At 47.2% G+C, this 20667-nt stretch overlaps 1 protein-coding gene across 1 annotated transcript; it reads left to right on the forward strand.

Moving 5' to 3' along the window:
* CIMIP4 (ciliary microtubule inner protein 4) lies at positions 1–20330 on the forward strand. Its single transcript, XM_038007498.2, has 6 exons — positions 1–123; positions 4637–4696; positions 8361–8827; positions 10669–10813; positions 19844–19954; positions 20159–20330. The coding sequence occupies exons 3-6, from the start codon at positions 8594–8596 to the stop codon at positions 20254–20256; spliced, it is 588 nt and encodes a 195-aa protein (XP_037863426.1). The 5' UTR covers positions 1–123; positions 4637–4696; positions 8361–8593; the 3' UTR covers positions 20257–20330.
* The last annotated feature ends 337 nt before the right edge of the window (positions 20331–20667 follow it).

Here is a 20667-nt window from a genome sequence, read left to right on the forward strand (position 1 = left end):
ACTTCCCAGCAACCATCCATTGGTCTTTACCAGTAGTTCTGCAGCGGTGATCTGCACTCCTGGGCTTCAGCACACATCAGTGTGGTTCACGTGTTTCCTGCTGTTATGAAAGAGATTGGAGAGGTGAGGCAGAGACTTATGAAGGGCCAGGGTCCTTCCAGGGCATGGGGTTTCATCTTCCTTTTCCCCATTCACAGTTGCTTGTGAGTGAAGACTGCCCAGACTAGAACTACCTTCCCGCCCTCTTTGACCAAAGTATCTTGGGATCTCTCTCTCCAGGTCAGAAACTGGAAGTGAGTCCACACTTCTATTGTAGCCCATCCAGACTGCTCTGGACTGGCGGTGCACGGGGATGTACAGAGCTGCTGTGGACACATCAGGTGGGTGGCTGGGGATGGGGGATGGGGATAGGAGGGGAATGACAACTTGAAGGAGCTAACTTGAACTTCACCTAGCTTGAAGATGTGCAACTTAATTTTAGCCCCACCTGGTGAAGTCCTGTGTCTTTTCTGAGCCTCATTTTCCCCATCTGTGAAAAAGGATACGTTAGTATTGTCTCTGAACACCTTACTGGGTATTTGTGAAGACAGACTAATTTACCAGATGTGAGAATGCTTGACATAGGACTTGTGTTAGTTATCTCTTGCTGCACAACAGATCACCCCAAAACTTAATGGGCGTAAGACAACATTTACTCTCTCATAGTTTCTGTGAGTTGGGAGTACTGGTGGAGTGTTGGTGATTTTTCTGTCCTAGGGTTTCTCACAGGCTGCAATCAAAGTGTTGCTTGGAACCCATTCACATGGCAGGATCCAGCTCCTTTGGAGCCGTTGGCAAGAGGCCACTCTGAGTTCCTTGCCCTGTGGACTTCACCATAAGGCAGCTCACAACAGGAAAACTGGCTTCCATGAGAGCAGATGAGCTGAGGAGAGCTGCAGAGAGTGTGTGAACAAGACAGAAGTCGTAGTCTCTTATAAGTTCATCATGGATGCAACATCCTTCATTTTTGCCACATTCCATTCATCACTAGGTCCAGTCCACACTAAAGGGGAGGGAATTATACCAAGAAACAGGATGATTGGGAGCCATGTCAACTGCCTACCACTGTCTGCCCTCTGGCCACCCATAATGTACATCCCTTCCACGTGCACAATACATTCATCCCCTCCTAAGATATTTAAAATTCTCATCCTATTAAAGCATCAGTTTAAAAGCTAGAATCTGGTCATATAAATCAGCTCCAGGTGTGGCTGAGGCTCCTCCAGTGTTGTTCCTTAAGTACAGCTTTTCAAATTCAATTCTTCTCCATCATAGATCTGTGAAACTAAGTAATTTGCCCTGAACACACCTAACATACAATGATGTGATAGGCATAGGATAAGAGCTAGTGACATTCCTATTCAAAATTGAGGAAAATGGAGACATGGAGTCAATGGTCCATAGCAGTTTTGAAATTCAGCCACACAAATGTTGGACACTCCTTGGTTAGGTTTCAAGGCCTGGAAATAATTCTCCATGGCTCTCAGCTCTGCCTTCTGGACTCTTGCTTCCACTCTCTGACTTGTCTTTTTTATTTTTATTTTTTTTTCCAATGGTATCTTTTCATTTTGTACTGTCTCTATCCCTTTTACCCCAAGCTGCCGGCATTTTGCCGTTGTTGTTTTCTCAACAGTAAAGCTTACAGGGGTTCACTCCACTGAACAAAACTCACACCCCTTTTTAACTGGGGCTCCCGTTGAGGAGCCTTAAGCTTCCTAGAGGTCCTATGGTTCTGTTAAGAGGATACATCAGGCATATCGTTAATGTCTTTAAAGCGCCGTTTGTGTGAAGGAGTAATATCCTGATCCTTTGATCTTTCTGAAGTTTTAACAACAGGTCGCACAGTCACACTCTTGGGCACACTTTCCAGACAGTTTTCTGAAGCCATTTCTTAATTTTAGCATCTTTTTGGCAACTGGAGAGGATGAGACTTCAGAACCATTAGTTAGGTATTGGCATCTTTTTCTTTAACAGTCCCTTCTTCAATTCATCTCCTTCCTTTCACATTTCATTACAAGCAGCAAGAAGAAACTAAGTGGCAACTGCAATCTTTTGTTTGGAACTCTTTGGCTAGATGACTCAGTTCATTAGTCAGATAGCTGCAGATGACAGTGTCACTGTTTCTGCCACTACATAACAAGGGCCTTTCTTCTGCTATTTCTAGTAATATATTCTTCACTTCCATTTGGGCCCTCACTGGCAGCTTCTTCCAACTCCAGATTTGTGCTTAAAAAAAAAAAAATCTGTTTAAGGTGATTTAGGCTTTTCCCATCATGCTTCTGAAAATTCTTAAAGACTCTGAGCACTGCTTGGTTCCAAATTCAGTCCAACATTTTTAAGTATTTATTACAGCAACACCCCACTCTTAGTACCAAAATATGTATCAGCTATGTATTGTCACATAACAAATGACCATAAAGCTTAGAAGCTTGACACTGCATGTTTAAAACAGTACAAATTTATGATCTCAGAGTTTATAGGGGTCAGGATCCTGACTTGGCTGGGTCTTCTGGCCCAGGGTATCCCACAGGCTGTAACAAAAGTGTCATCTAGGCTGTGTTCTCATATCAAGGCTCAACTGGGGAAGGATCCACTTTCAAGCTCACTCAGGTGCTAGGATTCATTCAGTTCTTCAAAGACTGTTGGACTCAGGGCTTCTATTTCTTATGAGCTTTTGGCCAGAAGCCACCCTCAGTTTCTTGCCGCATGTGCTGCTCCACAGGGCAACTCAAAACATGGTATTTGCTGTCATCAGAATGAGCAAACCGAGGAGAGCCAGGGAAAGAGTGCAAACAAAACCAAAGTCATGGGCTGGGCGCAGTGGCTCATGCTTGTAATCCCAGCACTTTAGGAGGCTGAAGCAGACGGATCATGAGATCAGGAGATCAAGACCATCCTGGCTAACACAGCGAAACCCCGTCTCTACTAAAAATACAAAAAAAATTACCCGGGCATGGTGGCATATGCCTGTAGTCCCAGCTACTACAGAGGCTGAGGCAGGAGAATGGCTTGAACCCAGGAGGCGGAGGTTGCAGTGAGCCGAGATTGTGCCACACTGCACTCCAGCCTGGGAGACAGAGTGAGACTCTGCCTCAAAAACAAACAAACAAACAAACACCTGAAGTCACTAATATAATCTTGGAAGTGACATCTCACCAGTTTTGTCATATCTTTTTTGACCAGAAGCAAGTCACTAGGCCCAGCCTACACTCAAGGTGGGGTGGGATCATACAATATGTGACTATCAGAAGGGTAGGATTATTGCAAGTTATATCAGAAGTTTCACAATCATCAAACAATGATTAAGTGTCCAAATTAATAGAGTGTTTTCCTTGGCGGTTTTTTTGAGAATAAAATTGACCTGTTTTTGAGCTTACCAGAAAAACAACTTATAGGATGATCTTAGAGTCACTCTCCCCCTTTGGGTCTCAGTCCTCAAAGATCCCTTCCAGATCTGACTTGTGTCTATTCCTCCCTTATTACAAAGACACTTACCTTGTAGTAGTGTCTTTAGGGCCAGATTTTATTTATACTACAAAATTCACAAAAACCTGGGAATCGGGGGGAGTGGTGGAGGGAGAACCCACATGGAATAAAAGAAGAGAACATAAATAAGAAAAAAAGGCCAGACATGGTGGCTCACATCTGTAAGCCCAGCACTTCAGGAGGCCGAGGCAGGTGGATCACTTGAGGCCAGGAGTTAGAGATCAGCTTGGCCAACATAGTGAAACGCCATCTCTACTAAAAATACAAAAAATTAGCCAGGCATGGTGGCACACACCTGTAATCCTAGCTACTCGGGAGGCTGAGGTGGGAGAATTGCTTGAACTCGGGAGGCGGAGCTTGCACTTGCAGTGAGCCGAGATGGAGCCACTGCACTCCAGCCCGGGTGACAGAGTGAGACCCTGTCTCAAAAAAAAAAAAAAAAAAAAAAAAAAAATCACATAAGAAAACAAAACACAAGCGCAAAAGCTACAGAGCCTTTTGAAACTACCCCTCTAATTTGAATCAAAGGCCTTAGGGAGAAGACTGAGTTTACAACAGAGCAAAGTGTGGGTTCCTGCTCTTGGCTCTTCTTCATGGTGGCTAAGCTGCTTCCCTTCCCTGACCATGAATGACCAGTCAGCAAATGGATACGATCCTATTTGCAGGAAGACAAATGGTTGCCAGGCTGGGGGCCGGGGCAATGGGCTTCACAGCCAGGGGTCTGCTAGGGTCTCCTAGGGTGGTGGTGATAGGGGAGAAGAGGAGGAGGAGATGAAGAGATTATGAAGGAGTAAAAGGAGCCCAGGGTCCCAAGGCTACTTGAGAAAGTCCTTTGAGGATTGGTGGGGTGGGGTGGGGGTGGCCAGGGCTTTTCAGAGAGGGCAGAGGCTGCATAAGTCCAGGAGGCAGCCCCTGGGCCGGGGGTGATGAGTAATGAGGCAGAGGTTCCGTGGGTCTGGGCAGTGCCAGAGGGCACCAGGAACATCTTAAGAACCTCTGATCAGGGGTGGGCAGCCAGCCACAGGCCTTCCTGTTCAGCTCCCAGCTCATCCTTGTTCACAGAGACTCTGTGTGTCATCTGAGATGATGGAACGTGGTGCTTTGTTTACAGGACTAGGCTTGGAATTGCCTGTCCCACAGCAAGAGGCTGTGGAGCTGGGCCACCGAGCAGGTAGGACGGGCAGACCAGGGATGTGCTGAATGTACATCCAGGCTTCTGGAGGGACTCCCTGGGGCAGCAGGGCACAGGCCCTTTCTCCTCCCCTTCCGTCTTGCGTTGGCCACCAGACCCACCATCGGCCCTGGCTTCCTAGGGGGCATTCTGTTGGAAGACAGAAGGAAAAAGAAGGGATTGGTATTATTGAGCCCTCCCATCCTGCCGTGTGTAGGGATTATTCACCCCGATATGGTCCCCATCCTGAGGGGATGACTCAGGTGGTCTGAGTCTTGTGTGCACCAGAAGGACAGGGCTGTGGGGGGACATGGTGAGGCGCCTGGCCTTGGTGGGTGGGAGGTACATACGGGGTCACACGTGAGCCAAGACCAGGGTTAGTGTAAAGCCCAAAGAGTGGAGGGGAGTGTTCCAGGCAGGAGGAACAGCTCAGGCAAAGGCCTGGAAGGGAGAGAAGTCTGGCACTTTCAAGGAGTCCTGAGAGCAGGGACTCTGCCCTGAGGACAAGAGGAAAGATTTCAATGCAGGCATGGAACGGAGTCAGGCCTGCTCTGAGAAGGGTCCCCGGGGTGAGTGGAGGGTGGCTGGGGCTGGCAGGTGCGATGGGGCGAAGAGAGTCTAGTGAGTTGGGGCAGCGCTCCTCCTAAAATCTTCCTCCAATGTCGTGAATGCCCACGGGCCTTGTTAGACACTCAGATTCCAGATTCAGGGCCTTTCTGATGCAGCAGCTCTGAGAGGGGCCCAGGAATCTGTATTTTTAATGAACGCCCAGGGAATCCTGGTACATAGCCACATTTAGATAAACTCTGCGGACTAATCATTTGATCTTCATAATAGCAAATGAAGCAGGGTTCACTCTGCCCGTTTTACAGCTGAATGAATGGAGTAGAGGAAAGGTGTCGTTGCAATGAGATTCTTGAAATGGCAGACGCAGGTCTTCATTCATTCATGCATGCATCCATTCATTCATTCAACAGATATTCAACACTGACAGGATAGGGGTTGGCCTGTTCAGCTTACTGTCGTGTCCCCGTCGCCTGGCATAGCACCTGACACGTAGTTGGGTCTTGCTCAGTTGATGAGTTGGTGAATATCCTGGCTCTCCAGGTCAGGGACACAAGACATATTTGGGCCATAAACGTGCCCATAATCCCAAAGGGCAGGCTGAGGGTGAGCTGGCAACGGCGACAGCACGTGCTGATAGAGGAGGCAGTGCAGGACTGGCTGTCCTGAGCCTGAATCCAGGAGGAGCCCATCCCTGCCCTGGGCCCTCAGTCCACTCAGGAGCAGGGGGAGGGGGCTGAGGTTGACCAGATGGGTGGTCTTCGCGCTCTCTGCCTCCGCTCTTTTGAGGAGGGTCATCATGCCCGTCCATCCTGACAGTCCAGCTGTCTCCAGAGGTGCCCCTCTGCTTGGCTGCCTGCCAGTTGAGGCACAGGACAGTACAGGAAGAAGGAAGTCTAGTCTTGGGGAACAAGTTTTCCCTCTGCCTGTCGTGTAGGTGACAAAGAGCCATGACAAAGGCACCAAGCGGAAGGAAGACAAGGAGAAAGTGGGCAGGGAAGCAGAGAAACCTCAGGTCTCCGTCTCCCACTGCCCTGGGGAAGGGTCCGCAGTCCCCCGAGGGATAGGCGAGAAGGGCCCTCCCCTACCTCCATCACTTGTGACAACAGAGCAGGGATCCGTGGGAGTGAAATAAAAGCCGCACTGGCTGCCAAAGCCTGATGTCTGCAGCATCCTTCTCTGAGAAACTAAACTGGGCCCATCTGAATGCTCCCCAGTGGGGTGGTGGTGGAGGCCTGCAGGGCTCCGAAGGGAAGTTAGGGCTGTCTCCACTACCTTCAGTAGATCCCCAAGGCAGGGTGGTGCATTGAACAGCAGGTTGCAAAGCAACACACTACTCTGGTCTCATTCATACACAAAAGCGAAACAAAGTTATGTATTTTTTGTTGTTGTTGTTGAGGTGGAGTCTTGCTCAGTTGCCCAGGCTGGAGTGCAGTGGTGTGATCTCAGCTTAATGCAAGCTCCGCCTCCCGGGTTCAGGTGACTCTCATGCTTCAGTCTCCCCAGTAGCTGGGATTACAGGTGCATGCCACCACACCCACCTAATTTTTGTATTTTTAGCAGAGGCGGGGTTTCACCATGTTGGCCAAGCTGATCTCGAACTCCTAACCTCAAGTGATCTGACCACCCTGGCCTCCCAAAGTGCTGGCGTGAGCCACCGTGTACAGGTGTGTCATTAATGACTCTTACAGGTGTGAGGCCCTTAATGACCACTTACAGGTGTGAGTCACTGTCATGCACGTGAAGAGACCAGAAAACAGGCTTTGTGTGAGCAATAAAGCTTTTTAATCACCTGGGTGCAGGCGGGCTGAGTCCGAAAAGAGAGTCAGCAAAGGGTGGTGGGATTATCATTAGTTCTTAGAGGCGGTGGAGTTAGAAGCAAGTTTTTTTTTTTTTTTTTTTTTTTTTTTTTTTTTTTTTTTTTTTGCGGGCAGAGGGTGCTTCTTACAAAGTACATTCTCAAGGGTGGGAAGAATATTACGAAGCACCTTCCTAAGGGCGGGGGAGGATATTACAAAGGACCTTCTCAAGGGTGGGGAGGGCGTATCCTACAAAGTACATTCGCAAGGGCGGGGGAACATCACAAAGTACATTATCGCAAGGGCCAGGAGGCTGTATTGTCACAAAGTCAATTGATCAGTTAGGGCAGGGCAGGAACAAATCACAGTGGTAGAATGTCGTTAGTTAAGGCAGGAACTGGCTATTTTCGCATCTTTTGTGGATCTTCAGTTGCTTCAGGCCGTCTGGGTGTATACCCACAGGCCGCAGGGGATATGCTGGCTTAGCTTGGGCTCAGAGGCCTGACAGCCACCATGCCCGGCGCCTGTGTATCTTTTAAGAGGACTGGAGGACTCATCTTGAGGTTTTGGAGGGAAGACCACCAAACACATTTACAGCTGTAATCTGGGGTGGAGGATGGGGCCAGGCTGTGACGCTGAGAGCAAGAGACCCAGAGGAGCGGAGGCTGTGGGCAGAGACGTGGGAGGCAGGGAGAGGTGGGGAGGAGAGAGCCTGGGAGGTGACTGGGATGGTGCCACTTCTCAGCCCTGGCGAAGGGAGGAGGTAGATATTGGGGAGCAGCCTTGCATTGGAGGCAAAGTCCGGGAGCCCCATCCAGCTCCAGTACTTCCCAGGCATGTGGCTTGGCCCCAGGAACGCCTCTGCCAGTGCCACTGCCGCCAGATTCTCACTGCGGAGAGTAAGGGGGAGGTTTCAAGACGGAAAAGTGGGGAAAGGAACTATCCAAATGGAGCCGGGGCATGAAAGTGCAGACAGGCCAAGTCCCTGGCTTAGGGTCACACAGCTAGGCCTCAAGGCGGGACATGCTTGGGGGGGGGTAGCCCTTGTTGCCCCAGGCAATGTGGACTAACCCTGCCCATGGGAGGCATGGCAGGCTGACCTGTCTTCTCCCTTTGTGTCTCCTAATTTCCCACCCGTGCCTCTGGTCCCTCTCCCCTTCTCTGGCTCTGGAGTTCCGGGGCTCTGTGTCTGTCTGTTCCCCCTCCTCACCCCCATCTCTGCCCCTCTCCCCATCCTCTACTTTCTGCCCTTGTCTGCGTGTCTCTCTCCCTCCGCCTCTGTTTCTCTTTGTCCTGTTCAGGTACAACCTCTTTGACCAAGGCCCACCTGAATGACAAGGAGGACCAGCAGGACTTGGACCCCTGGAAAACGACCTGCAGTTCCTTGGACACCTCCAAGTTCAAGAACCAGGGTCTGTCGTCACCACAGCCCCTGCCCCGGGGAGCCAGCACTCAAGGCAGCTCCCTAGGGCAGTGCCACTCGAAGGAGATTCTCCCTCCACCTCCGACTGCTGCCAGCAGGGATTCTCTGGGGATGGACCCACAGTCCAGGTCCCTGAAGAACGGGGGATCTCGATCTTCCTCAAGAGAGAACAGGGCCACCTCGGGAGAGGGGACTCAGCCGTGCCAGGGGACGGATGACGTTCCCAGCTTGGGGGCCCAGGACCAGAGGAGCACGCCCACGAACCAGAAGGGCAGCATCATTCCTAATAACATTCGCCACAAGTTTGGGAGCAACGTGGTGGACGAGCTGGTCTCCGAGGAGCAGGTGTCACAGCAGGGGCCAGGAGGGTGATGCAGAGTCTTAAAATGAGGACACAAGATAAACTCACTCTTGAGTACAGAGTCCCTATAATAATAACACTAGAAAGCAGTATCTCCTGAGCACCTGCTGTGTGCCAGGCACTGTGCACTGTTTAAGCTTCACATATAACAAGCTGTTACATCTTCCCAGCAACCCATGAGGAAGGTACCATTATTCTCCTCATTTTATGGTTAAGGAGCCCGAGGTTTAGAGGGGTTAAGTCAGTCAACCAAATTCACCCAATTGTGTGAGACGAGGGTGCAAACTGGGTCGGCAGGTTCTGGAACTCCGGCCCTTAATGACTTTGCAGTTAAAAGCCTTTTGTGTGAATTGGATGTTTTCCATTTGAACAAGTCTCCCAAAGAAGACAGCATTTAGTGGATGGGTAGCATTTATTGGGAATCGGAAGACTTGGATTTGAATCCTGGACCTACTCCTCAATGCTGGGTGACTTTGGATAAGTTACTTACCCTCTCTGGGCTTCAGTCTCCACATCTGTAAAGCAAGGCAGTTGGACTAGGTCAGGCTGACAAATACACAGTGTGTATATCACAACCCTCCCAGCCTGCATTCATGGCAGACATCGCTAGTCGATGCCAGCACTCTTTTCCACCCGATATAGCATTCCAGGCAGTCACTATGAATCAACTGAAACTTAAGATAAAATTCATTTACCATTTTGGGCCAAATGCTGTGTTCTTTCTGCCCTGGCATTCTGAGACATGCTTTCAAAGCCAGCATCTCAACCCTCATAGCAACTGCATTGTGTGGAAGGTCAGGCAGGAGTTACTGCTTCATTTTTAACAGATGGTATAACCAAGTCCCAAAGAGGGGCTTGGGTCACAAAAGCTGGGGGTCAGGCTTCTCCCAGGCTGCCCTTCCACTCTGTCATCTTAAAGTGCGGTGATCCCACCACCAGCAAGTCTGGAAAGTCACAATCTTGACATGTTCTGCCCCACTTGGAGGAACTTGTCCCAATTTGAGGTTGACTCTATGGCCACTACCTCTCACCGCCCTGCCCAGCCTTGGGAGATGTCCTTCCTTTCTTCAGCCGCCATTGTCCCTGGCTGGAATCCAGAAATCTGTGTTTTCTGCCCACCTGTAACTATGTCACAAGTGTCACTGAGCCAGCAAGTGTCAGAGCTGGAAGCCACTTCAAAGAGCATCCAGTTCCACCCTGCCTTCACATTTTACATATAGGGAAACTGAGGCCTAGAGCGGAGAAGAGGCTTGCCGAAGTCAGCAGCTGATATATTGCAGAATTGGAACTCAAACCCAGGTGTTCTGCCCCTGGGCCTGGGCTCAGCTTCTCTGTGTGTCAGTTTCCCTGTTGGTATGAAGAGGGAGTTGGCCTTGTTGAAAGCTAAGCACCCACCCAGAGCTGCCCTGTGTGATGCCTCAGTTGTAGGAGGCAAGCCAGGGCCCTGGGGCCTGCCAGCCATGTGAACTGGGCGATCTCTGGCCTCCAGAGGCCTGCTTTCCTCATTTATAAAATGGTGGGAAGAGTGGCACCCTATAGAGACCCCACACCCCAGTGTTGCATGTAGCAGGTGCTTAATGCTTGAAAGAGGTTTTGTGATCGTTAACCTGAGGCCCCCCCACCCATGGCAGTGCAGCTGAGAGGGGTTGGGGCTGGGGCCTTTGTATACTCCAGCTCCCCAGCCCTGTGAACAGGTTGAGGGCTGCAGGCTGAAGGTGGGATCGGGGTGGGGAGGGCAGGGTCAAGGGAGGAGGAGTTGGAGGGAGATACGGGACTTGACGCTGCTTTCCCATCCCCGGTCTGTTGTCCCTGCCTCTCTGCTCAGGCCCAAAGGGCTATTGATGAAGCCTTCGAGGGCCAGAAGAAGGCAAGCTCATGGCCCAGCAGGACCCCGAATCCTGTGGAAATCTCCTCCGTCTTCTCCGACTACTATGATCTCGGCTACAACATGCGGTCAAACTTGTTTCAAGGTCAAGTCAAAGGGGAAAAGGGTGGGACCGGGAACACCCATGGTCTCCCAGGCATGGGGCAGGGAAGGCCTTTACCCCAGGGCACATCTCCAAGGACACTTATTTCATGCCCATGTGTCCTCTATGTCAGCTTGTGAGTGCTGGGAGCATCCAGACCCCTGTCCTCGATGTGTGGATGATTCATCCCAGTTGGCAGTCAGCCCCTCACGCTCCCAAACACCTGTGGCCCCTTCCCTCCCCTCCCCTCCCCTCCCCTTCCCTTCCCTCCCCTCCCCTCCCCTCCCCTTCCCTTCCCTTCCCTTCCCTCCCCTCCCCTCTCCTGCCCTCCCCTCCCCTCCCCTCTCTTCCCTTGTCTTCCCCTCCCCTCCCCTCCCCTCCGCTCCCCTCCCCTCCCCTCCCTTCCCTTCTTGTGTTTTTTGAAGTCTCATCCTGTTGCCCAGGCTGGAGAGCAGCGGCACAATGTTGGCTCGCTGAAATCTCCACCTCACACGCTCAAGCAAGCAATCCTCCCACCTCAGCCACACCCCTGCCCTGACAAGTAGCTGGGAGCACAGATGCATGCCACCATGCCTGGCTAATATTTTTTGTTTTGTTTTTTGTATTTTTGATAGAGACAATATTTCATCATGTTGGCCAGGCTGGTCTCAAACTCCTGGGCTCAAGTGATCCACCCACCTCGGCCTCCCAAAGTGCTGGGATTACAAGCGTGAGCCACTGTACCCTGCACACCTCTGGTTCTTAATTTGCCAGTAGGAGGCCCAGGACTCAGTAGAAGGCCCAGGACTGCTGCTCCCCACCCCCAGCCCCATCCCAGGAACCTTTGATCACAGTGACAATATCAAGTTTTTTTGGTTCAAAACTCAGCTCACTAGCTGGGTGTGACCTTTGGTGGGATCCTCAACCTCTCCAAACCTCCGCTGCCTTCTCAGTACGGTGGAGATAATAATGAGAGTATGGCCCTCGCTGGGTCATTGGCAGGACTTTATGAAGTGCCACATGAAGGTGCTTGGCCAAGGCAAGTCGTGAGCACTCAGTAGCTGTCAGGCTATCATTTTTCTTCTCCAGAGCCTGGAGGTGGCGCCACCTGGGAAGACAGGAAGGGTGGGTTGGAGGATCTGACATTTACAGAGGGTTTCCACTGGATCATTGTAGTTCTGTTTGGTTGGGATGAGGAGAGTGCTGTTAGCTCCATTTCACGGGCGGATTTCAGATCATTTGCGCTAGAACTTTTAGTAGTCTGCATTGTGTCTGGGACTCAAAGTCAGGTGTTCCTTCTGCCTCCACAGCCTCATAGTCTTTTCTTGACCACTAAGTCTCTTCCCTAGCTTTGATCCTGTTCCCAGGGTCTTCTAGATGGCTCAGATGCCCGTCACAGCACACAGGGACTTCTCTCTGCCCCACATTCTGATTTGGCCTCCTTGCAAAATGAGACTCTTTCTGGTGCGGCTCCTTCCTCTCTCCTCACTCCAGCCCCTCTCCAGTGTTCCCAGAGGCCTGACAAACCTCTTCCCCCTGGCTCGGATCCCTGTCACCCGAGGAACCAGACACCCACTGGAAGCCTTTCTGGATTTTTCTTTGAGCTTGGAGAAAAGATGGTGCTGGGGGAGGAAAGCAAGAATACAGTTCTGCTTGCTGTCTGTTCTGGGCCTTCCAGATCCTGCCTTCCAGTTCTCTCTTTAACAAGTATCGGTCACCAAACAGCTATTCCATACAACTTTGTATGATAATGTCTACTTAAATGTAAAAGAATCTATTTTTTAAAATGTCCATGTCCCATCATCCCGCCTGGGAAGTAGAACTGTGCCAAGGATGTGCTGGAGCTCCTAGCAGCTTGAGCCAGCTCACAGGAGGCAATTGTTTTGCTGCACTGATTGGCACATAAATGCTGTCTTAAAATTGGCTATGCTAGTAGTATTTACACTCTGGAAATTGGCAAACACTAGGAATCAGGGCCTCACCCTGCAGCACAGTACTGTCAGTGTGCCCATCCATCTGGCCCTCTCTGTCTCCACTCACCCGGGGTTAGCCTTTGCACTTGCTGTTTGAGGCTGGTGAGACTGGTATGGCTGCACAGAAGTGAGGCAGAAGACATCAGAGGAAACACACTGGGTCGTGAAGCCTGCTGGAAGGTCTTTACTCGGAGTGAGATGAGAAACCAAGCCAGGGTTTTAAGCAGGAGAATGGTCCTGTTTGGCTCAGGTTAAAGGCTCACTCCAGTTGCTATGGGGAGAATGGACATAGGGAGCTGGGGCAGAAACAGGGAAACCGGTAGGAGGCAGCTGCAAAACTCCAGATGGGACAGATAATGGTGGCTTGGTCCTGGAATCTGGGCTAGTGCACTGCACGATTCTGGAAGGCACCATTGTGCAATATAGCAGCTCAGGGAGGTAATGGTGAAGGTGGCCTGATGTAGTAGGATTCTGGATATTTGTATAAGGCAGAGAGAAGAGAATATGCTGATGAATAGATTTTGGGGTGAGATACAGAAATTAAGGTTGATTTCAACGTTTTTGACCTGAACGACTAGAAGGATGAGATGGCTATTTACTGAGTTGGAGAAGGTGCTGGGGGAGCAGGCTGAGGGACTCCTATCCTATGCTGAATCATAGAGATCATCTTTTATACAGTCTTCTAAAATATTTAGTTTTGCTTTTCACATTTAAGTCTTTTATCCACCTGGAGTTGATTTTTGTTTTTAGTATGAAGTAGGGATTCATTTTCAAAAACTGTAGATGGCTTTTGTGAGTTTTAGCCATTTAAGAAAGTAGTAAAACTAGGCTTGAGGAAACTTTCGGCAGCTTGCCCAGTTGTATAAAAAGTGAGATGATGAGCTCGGGCACTCCTTGGGCATCTATGTGCCCAGCCCTCAAAATAATGGAACAACAGCAACAAAAATCTGTCCCTAGTAAGGATTCATTTTCAATTCCTTCTTTATGTGGATTACTGATTCCCTCACCACCTTTCATTGAATAGGCTCATCTTTCCTCCCGGTGACCTGCAGTGGTACCTCTGTTATCCATCAGGTTTTGACACATGCATAGATCGGTTTCCAGGCTCTCTTCTGTCCATTGGTCTAATATTACACTTTTAATCACTAAGGTATTATAAGTGACCTGATATCTGGTCAGGCAATACTCCCACTACCACCCCTCCACCACCATCACCAGTTAATGTCTTAGGTTTCTAGGCCCTTTACTCTTCCATACAAATGTTATTGATATATGGAAATTTCCATGAAAAACCCTGTTGGGATTTTGTTTGGAAGTACATTGAATCTACAGCTCAATTTAAGGGCTGTTGTCAGCTTTATAATGAATTTTCTAATATATGAATATGGTGTATACCTCCATTGATTTAAGTCTTCCTTTGATATCTCTCAGTAACATTTTGCAATTTTTTTTTCTATAAACATCATACAGGTTTTTTTGTTAGACTTATTTAGGAGAATCTCTTTTTTTGCTGCTTATTGAAAATGATATATTTTTAAAATTCTATTTTCTAACTTTGCTTCTGATACTGTATTCATAAATGCAATTTTTTTGTTTTTGTATATTAATCTTATATCCAGAAGCTTTATGTAGCTCACCAATTAATTCCAATAATTATTTATAAATTCTTTAGGAGTGCTTTGAATAGTAATAATGGCTACATTTATGCATTGTATTTAACATATGCCAGGTACTGGTGTAAGTATTTTATACATATATTTTATTCTCCACATGAATCCCATGTGGTAAATGCTACAATTCCCATTTTTTTTTCCGGATGAAAAAAATTGAGTCATGGAAAAGTTAAATAACTTAATTAAGGCCACACAGGTAGGAACGGTCAGAGTTGGGATTTAAACCCTGCCAGTCAGAGGCTAGAGTTTAAATTCTTAAACACTAGGCTTTTCTCACCTTTATATCAGCACCTGGCTGACCTGTCTAGGACAATGGTGTATACAAGCAGGAAAAACAGGCATCCTTATCTCCTTCTTGATTCTACCATTACACCATTAAATATAATATAGTCAGTTTTCACACTGCTGCTAAAGACATACCTGAGGCTGGGTAATTTATAAAGAAAAAGAAGTTTAATAGACTCACAGTTCCATGTAGCTGGGGAGGCCTCACATCATGGCGGAAGATGAAAGGCACCTCTTACATGGTGGCCGACAAGACAGAATGAGAACCAAGTGAAAGGATTTTCCTCTTATGAAACTATCAGATCTCATGAAATTTATTCACTACCATGAAAACAGCATGGGGGAAAATGGAGCTGGCTCTGGGTCTTAGTCTGGTTTTGGGCATCCTGAGGGTTTAGTGAACTTCATGCAGGGAGAGTGTTGGCACGGCTGTGAGTCCTGGGTGTATAGGCTTCCCACAGCCAGGCACCAGACAGGGCTGCGGGGGGACCATGTGGGATGGCCTGCAGGAATATGGCCAGGGTGAGTGGCCCTTTGTGTATTTTCTGCCTCCCAACTCACTGTGACTCCAGCTTCAGAAGGAGGTCAGAGCAGAACACCCCTGTGGGCTAACATGAAGGTCCTCATCTGCTCCACGCAGCAGGGCTGGGAGGGGAGAGTAGAGGGTGAGCCCATGGTAAGGACAAGCCAAGTACAAATCAAAGCCTTGACTGGGCTCACCTGGACATTGTGTCTTTGAGTCATAGAGCAGGCAGAATGGTAGCTTACGTCCTGTCCATTTCCCTCTGTGTCCACGTATCCAGGGATCCCCGAACCAGCTTACCAAGGATTTTTTTTTTTTTCACTTCTTTCCATTGTTGGAATTCTGATTGCCTCTATTTGGTGTCTTCCTCTTTCTTGGTTTGCTCTCTTGTCTTTGGGGTGGATTCAATCTCCTAGCTTGATGTCATTGTCACTGGAGAACACAGCCCTGTAATGATTTAAATCCTTTGAAATTGTTCAGATTCACTTTAGAGCCCAGGAGATGGAGATTTTTGTAGATGATCTGTGTGTGCTTAAAAATAATCTCTCTGGGGGCCAGGCGCAGAGGCTCATGCCTGTAATCCCAGCACTTTGGGAGGCCGAGGCAGGCAGATCATGAGGTCAGGAGATTGAGACCATCCTGGCCAACATGGTGAAACCCCGTCTCTACTAAAAATACAAAAATCAGCTGGGCATGGTGGTGCACACCTGTAATACCAGCTACTCGGGAGGCTGAGGCAGAAGAATTGCTTGAACCTGGGAGGCGGAGGTTGTAGTGAGCCAAGATCGCGCCACTGCACTCCAGTCTGGCGACAGAGCAAGACTCCGTCTCAAAATAATAATAGTAATAATAATAATAATAATCTCTTAGGTAAGGGATTCTGCATTTGTCTAATAGAACAGGCTTGTTAATGATTTCCATGCAAATCTTCTAATCCTTATTAATATTCTTTGCTTGATCTATTAGTTACTAAAATATGTGTCTCTAAATCTTCCCCTATAATAGCAGCTTTGTCCATTTCTCCTGTGGTTCTGTCAATTTTGCCTTATCTATTTTGAAGTTATCTCAATGTAGCAAGTTCAGAATCATTACATTACCTTAATGAATTGCGGTTGTTTTTGTTTTTCATCATGCCTTTGCACTACAGTCTATTTTGCCTGATATAGTCAGACCAGATTGCTTTTGGTTAGTGTTTGCCTGGGTGTATCTTTTTCTATTCTTCCACGTTTATCCTCTCTTTGTGTCCTTTTAAATACGCTTTCAATGATATATACCTGGAAAACATTTTCGGTAGTGTTGTAATCTGATTTTTAACAAATGGGTTTAATTTATTCATATTGATTCTCGTTAGTGATATAGACTATTTGGATTTATTTCCATGATCTTATTTTGCGTTTTCTATTTGTGCTGCTTTTTCTTTGTGGCTTCTTTTTCTTTCTCTTTTTGGATTTGCATCAGCTTTCTTATTTTTCTCAATCTGATATTTGTTCTTTTCTACTCCTCTTATTCTTTGAGTGGTTACCTTTGACATGTTTATGTGCATAGTTAACAAATTATAAAGTTAATCTAGGCATTTGTGTTTTCCTGAACACTATAAGGTCCTTAGAAGGCTTTAACTTTGGCTGGGCGCGGTGGCTCACACCTGTAATCCCAGCATTTTGGGAGGCCGAGGTGGGTGGATCACAAGGTCAAGAGATCGAGACCATCGTGGCTAACATGGTGAAACCCTGTCTCTACTAAAAATACAAAAATTAGCTAGGCGTGGTGGCGCACACCTATAGTCCCAGCTACTCAGGAGCCTGAGGCAGGAAAATCGCTTGAACCTGGGAGGCGGAGGCTGCAGTGAGCTGAGATCGAGCCACTGCACTCCAGCCTGGTGACAGAGCAAGGCTCTGTCTAAAAAAATAATAACAAAATAAAATAAAAAAACTTTAATTACTCTCCCGACCTCCACCTCAGCTTACATGTTATTATTTTATAGAATGTATATATATGTGTATATATATGTATATACATAATATATATTATATATATATATTTTTAGAGATTGGGTCTCGCTTTGTTGTTCAGACTGGTCTCAAACTCCTGGCTTTAAATGATCCCTCTGCCCCAGACTTCCAAAATGCTGAGCCACTGATTACAGGCATGAGCCACTGTTCCTCGCCTAGAATTAGACATAAGCAAAGTACTTTAAGCTGTGGAGCCTAGAGCCTCAAGGTCTGGGTTTGAGTTCTAGATCTCATGTACCAGCTGTGTGACTTTAGACAAGTTACTTAACTTCTCTGTGCTTCAGTGACTTCAACAGTAAAATGGGCATAATAATTATATCTACTTCTTAAGAGTCGTTGAGAAGATTTAATGGGTAGTTCATGTGAAGCTCCCATCATCGTCACCATTATTATATCATTCCATAAATTAGATGCTAGTGCTGTTATTATAATGAACATATATTTAGATTTACTCTGTTTCCATTTTCTTTGCTTCCTCTTCCTTCTTGTATCTCAGGCCTTCCTTCTGGGACCATTTTTTCTCTTCCTGAAGTATGCTTAGAAGGTATGTTTAGCGAGGTCTTGTTGCTGGTGAACTTTAGGCTCCATTTCTCAAAAAAGTCTTATTTTGTCTTCCTTCTTGGAAGGTAGTTATATTATATACAGATTGCTGATTGTTTTCTATTAGTACTTTGATATTGATCCATTTTTTTCTGTCTTTGATGATTAATCAAATCAATTGTTATTCTTTGCAAGTAATTTTTCTTTTCTCCATGGCTACTTCTAACATCCTCTTGTTTCTGGTGTTCTGAATTTTACTTGGATGTACTTAGATAAGGAATTCCTTTGACTTACCCTGATTAGAGAATAATGATTCCTCTTTTTTTTTTTTTTCCGAGATGGAGTCTTGCTCTGTTGCCCAGGCTGGAATGCAGTGGCACAATCTCGGTTCACTGCAAACTCCTCCTCCCAAGTTCAAGCGATTCTCCTGCCTCAGCCTCCCAAGTAGCTGGGATTACGGGCGCCTGCCCGGCTAATTTTTTTTGTATTTTTAGTAGAGACGGGGTTTCACCATATTGGCCGGGCTGGTGTCGAACTCCTGATCTCAAGTGATCTGCCTGCCTCCGCCTCCCAAAGTGCTGAGATTACAGGCGTGAGCCACTGCGCCAGGCCTATGATTCTTGAATCTAAGACTTCACATCTTTCAAGTCTGAAAAAATTTCACCCATTATCTTTTCAAATATTGTTTCTGTCCATTTTTTCTAGTCTCGCCTTTTAGAACTCCATTGAGATGCATTTTGGGCATTCTCATTTAACCAGCATCTTAACGCCTCTTTCATGTTTTCCACATCTTTTTTTTCTTTTTCTTTTTCTTTTTCTTTTCTTTTCTTTTCTTCTTTTTTTTTTTAATTGAGACGGAGTTTTGCTCTTGTTGCCCAGGCTGGAGTACAGTGGCACGATCTCGGCTCACTGCAACCTCCGCCTCCCGGGTTCAAGCGACTCTCCTGCCTTAGCCTCCCAAGTAGCTGGGATTACAGGCATGCACCACCATGCCCAGCTAATTTTTGTATTTTTAGTAGAGACAGGGCTTCCCCATGTTGATCAGCCTGGTCTCAAACTCTGGACCTCAGGTGATCCGCCCGCCTCGGCCTCTCAAAGTGCTGGGATTACAGGCATGAGCCACCACGCCCAGCCCACATTTTTTTTTCTTTGTATTGCATCCTAATACTAATTTCTTCAGGTGTATCTTCCAGTTTACCATTTTCTCTCAGCTGTATTTGATCTGCTATTTTACCTGTTAATTGAATTTCTTTTTAAACTTTTATGATGGCAATTTTCAAGCTTATGGAAAAGAAGAGAACTTAGTTTATGAATAGATGTTGCTCATGCCACCCAGCCTCAACAATGATGAATACATAGCCGATCTTGTCTCATCTTTTCTCCCACCCATCTGCTCCCATCCAAGATTATTTCAAAGCAAGTCCCAGGCATCTTATTATCCATGGAATTTAATTTTTTCAATTATTATGTTTCATTTCTGAAATTCCGTTTGCTTCTCTTACTAATCTATCTGCTCTTTCTGGATGGTTTCTTATTCTTTCCTTATATTTGTATTCTCTCTTTTATGGTTTCAATCATTAAATACACTTATTTTGTATTCTGTATCTGATCATTCAAATCTTTGCTAATTTGGGAGATTTTATCCTTTGGTGTTTCTGCTGACTCTTGATCATTGTAACGTATTTGCTTGTGCATGTTTGAATTTTGAATATAGAGATGTTTTCTTAAGTTACAGGTATTAGTTGCCACTTGCTAGATGTCCTGATGAATGTCCAATAATTTTGTCTTCCCAGCCATGCAAAAAAATCTCATTTCTTGGTATAGTTGAAGACACTGAAGCTCAGAGAGGTTAAACATTTCTCTGAGGCCATACTATCTGTAAATAATGGAGTTTGGGTTTGAACCCAAACGACTTTACTTTGAAACCCTTCCCACTCCCCTTCCCTTCCACAATTTACCATCTGTAAAGGAAACTGACACCCAATATAAACTATGGAGTACCCGACTGCCACTGAATTGGGCACTCGGGGTTTCTTCATGGCATTCCACAGGGGCTGCTGAGGAGACAAAGAGCCTCATGAAGGCTTCCTACACACCAGAGGTCATTGAGAAATCAGTTAGGGACTTAGAACACTGGCATGGCAGGAAGACGGATGACCTGGGTAAGTGAGGAGCTGCGGGTAATGGGAGGCAAGGACTGTCCTCCACAGGCAGGGTGTGTTGGCTCTAAGGTTCAGAGAGAAATCAGAGTAGGAGACAGAGCCAGGGGTGGACTTGGAAGAGGTATGAGTCATCCCTGGGGTCTGGGCACTCCAGAGACTGCTGGATGATCTAATCTGTGCTGGCTCCTCTCCTGCTCTCTGTAGGACGGTGGCACCGGAAAAATGCTATGAATCTGAACTTGCAGAAAGCACTGGAAGAGAAATATGGAGAAAACAGCAAATCCAAGAGCTCAAAGTACTAGATTTGACACAGTAGAGGTGTCTTCTACTCAAATAAAGTGCTAACAATAAGGAAAGGCTCAAGTCTGAGTCCTTCTGTGCTTGGTGCCTTTCATCACATTCGAGTGGAAGCCCATGTATCGTGTTGGAGAGACCAACTAGGGGAAGATAGAAGCCCTGAGGGCCCAAACTATTCCCTAGTCCTCCCTCCTGCACACGCGTGCACACACACGCACTTTCACCCATTATCCCAGGAAAGGACATGAGAGCTGGGCATAACTCTGTCTCAAGCCCAGGGTGCCTGGCTTCTCCCACATACCCTATGTGAGGGGGTCCTATAGTGGGCACTGCTCGATCTTACCCTACGTGCTCTTCCTAGAAGATGCCAATTACTTCCAGACATCCATTCCTCCCAGACATGAGACATGGGCTTC

The sequence above is a fragment of the Chlorocebus sabaeus genome, chromosome 19 (genome assembly GCF_047675955.1).
Source record: "Chlorocebus sabaeus isolate Y175 chromosome 19, mChlSab1.0.hap1, whole genome shotgun sequence".
Lineage (NCBI taxonomy): Eukaryota > Metazoa > Chordata > Mammalia > Primates > Cercopithecidae > Chlorocebus > Chlorocebus sabaeus.

Coding starts and splice junctions, on each gene's coding strand:
- CIMIP4 (XM_038007498.2), top strand. CDS start 8,594: ATGGACCCACAGTCCAGGTCCCTGAAGAACGGGGGATCTCGATCTTCC. Junction 8,828..10,668: donor AGCTGGTCTCCGAGGAGCAG/GTGTCACAGCAG, acceptor CTCTCTGCTCAG/GCCCAAAGGGCTATTGATGA. Junction 19,955..20,158: donor CAGGAAGACGGATGACCTGG/GTAAGTGAGGAG, acceptor TGCTCTCTGTAG/GACGGTGGCACCGGAAAAAT.